The following is a 2,529-nucleotide window of genomic DNA, read 5'->3' on the forward strand; positions in this document are numbered from 1 at the left end:
AAATAGCATAAAACACCTATAATTCAATGTCACTAACAAAAGAAACCAAACTAATCAAACCAACAACAATGAAAACATCATAAAACACTTATAGTTCAATTCCAACTAACTAATACTCAAGAAATTCAACTAAAGAGATGGAAATTAAGCAAAAGAAGTATACACAAGAAAGACCATACCATGGAGGGGTGTCTCCCACTGAACACTTTTCTATAACGTCCTTAAGTTGGATGGGCATGAACTTCATTTGCAAGCTCCGGGTGGATCCTTCAAGAAGAAAATTTCCACCTCCTTGTCACTCTTGGGATCGGTATGATGGTATAACTTGAGATGACGTAAGTGAACAACTCCATAGGGATCAACTTTATCAATAATGTACAGACCATCCCATCTTGATCTGAGCTTTCTGGATAGCAACCTTAACCTTGAATTATATAGTAGCACCAAATTACCCACTCATAATTCCTTTCGCTTGATATGCCAATCATACACCGCTTTAGTTCTTCCTTTGTATATGCGGGTATTATCGTAAGCCTCCTACCTCAAACACTCTAAATGTTCCAATTGTAGCTTCCTTTCTAAATCTGCCTTTTGCAACCCCATGTTGTACTCCTTAAATGCCCAATACGCTTTGTGCTCTATCTCAACCGGAAGATGACAGGCTTTGTCATAGACCAACTAGAACGGACTCATGCCTATTAGAGTCTTATAGGCAGTTCCGTAGGCCCACAAGGCATCCCCTAATCTAGTACTCAAATCTTTCCTATGGGGCTTTACCATATTCTCTAGGATCCTCTTAATTTCTTAGTTAGATACCTTAGCTTGTCCATTCATTTGTGGGTGGTAAGCGGTGGCCACCTTATGAATAATGCCATACTTCTGCATTAATGTTGCCAGTCTTTTGTTGTAAAAATATGAGACTAATGTGTAATAAAGTCCTTTCAATCTCAGGATCAAATGGGGCTATCCTTGGATCCGGTAATGAATGCGTCATTCAATAGAGAAAACATAGAGTTCATGCAATTATAGTGACAAAAGGGAAAACTAAAGGAAGATAGCTACCAATTACTAATACTATAAATTCTAACTAGTAATCAAGAATCAAGAAACAATCGAAAAGCAACTATTCACATATGAACATATTCACACCAACCAACAATATGGCACACATATGCAAGTCCCCGAAAATGGCGCCAAAAACTTGACAGAGGATAAATGTCGATTTAGAAAATCCAAAGGTTTTCAAACTCGAATGTCACAAGTATAGTGTAAACCGACAAGTGACCCTCAATCAAAGTTTAGAAGAGTGTCGCAAGAATCAAATCAATTACCAGGAGTATGATCCCGGGTAGTTTTCCTTAGAACTTGCAATTGAATGAACATCATTGATTAGGAAATTTTGGGGGTTTTGAATTGCTTGTGGAAAAAGGAAAGTGACTAGAATTCAAAAGGAATTAACAATTAACAATTAAAATGGAAAAGTTAGGAATATCAAGCAAGAAATTGACTATCTAACAAGTATGTAACTAAGATGATAACAATAAAATGGCATATGACTAAGAAATATGAAATTAAAGTAAATGAATTAAGAAATTATAACAACAAAAGGGATTGGCAATCACTTAGTTTAAAGAGCCTTGGCTAAGGGTGAGAACTAGGCTTCCTATTCTTGTTATTCACCACAAATATGGTGATTAGTAAGAGTATTCCTACTTCGTCATCCTCCAACAATGAAAGAAAGTCAAGTAAGCATAAATTGATTTCAATCCACCTCTTTCTTTTTTTTTAACAAGTATTAGAGTAGCTATAATAGCAATTTCAACATCTATACAAGCAAAATAGCATAAAACACCTATAATTCAATGCCACTAATAAAAGAAATCAAACTAATCAAACTAACAACAATGAAAACCTCGTAAAACACTTATAGTTCAAATCCAACTAACTAATACTCAAGATATTCAACCAAAGAGATGGAAATTAAGCAAAAGAACTATACAGAAGAAAGATCATACCACGGAGGGGTGTCTCCCACCGAGTACTTTTCTTTAACGTCCTTATTTTGGACGGGCATGAACTTCATTTGCAAGCTCCGGGTGGATCCTTCAAGAAGAAAAATTCCACCTCCTTGTCACTCTTGGGATTAGTATGATGGTATAACTTGAGATGACGTAAGTGAACAACTCCATAGGGCTCAACTTTATCAACAATATACAGATGATCCCATCTGGATTTGAGCTTTTTTGGTAGCAACCTCATCCCTGAATTGTATAGTATCACCAAATTACCAACTTGGAATTCCTTCCGCTTGATATGCTGATCATGTACCGTTTTAGTTCTTTTTTTGTATATGCGGGCATTATCGTAAGTCTCCAACCTCAAACACTCTAATTCTTCCAATTGAAGCTTCCTTTCTACACCTGCCTTTTGCAACACCATGTTGCACTCCTTAACTGTCCAATACGCTTTATGCTCTATCTCAACCGGGAGATGGCAAGCTTTTTCATAGACCGACCAGAAGGGACTCAT

At 36.6% G+C, this 2,529-nt stretch overlaps 2 protein-coding genes across 2 annotated transcripts; both read right to left on the minus strand.

Moving 5' to 3' along the window:
* On the minus strand, positions 244 to 885 carry LOC107608906. Its single transcript, XM_016310687.1, has 3 exons — positions 817 to 885; positions 542 to 678; positions 244 to 424 (listed from the first exon to the last, which is right to left on the minus strand). The coding sequence occupies exons 1-3, from the start codon at positions 883 to 885 to the stop codon at positions 244 to 246; spliced, it is 387 nt and encodes a 128-aa protein (XP_016166173.1).
* On the minus strand, positions 2,080 to 2,529 carry LOC107608914. Its single transcript, XM_016310701.1, has one exon. It carries the CDS (start codon positions 2,527 to 2,529, stop codon positions 2,080 to 2,082), a length of 450 nt encoding a protein of 149 aa, XP_016166187.1.

The sequence above is a fragment of the Arachis ipaensis genome, chromosome B01 (assembly GCF_000816755.2).
Source record: "Arachis ipaensis cultivar K30076 chromosome B01, Araip1.1, whole genome shotgun sequence".
In the NCBI taxonomy this organism is placed as follows: Eukaryota; Viridiplantae; Streptophyta; class Magnoliopsida; order Fabales; family Fabaceae; genus Arachis; species Arachis ipaensis.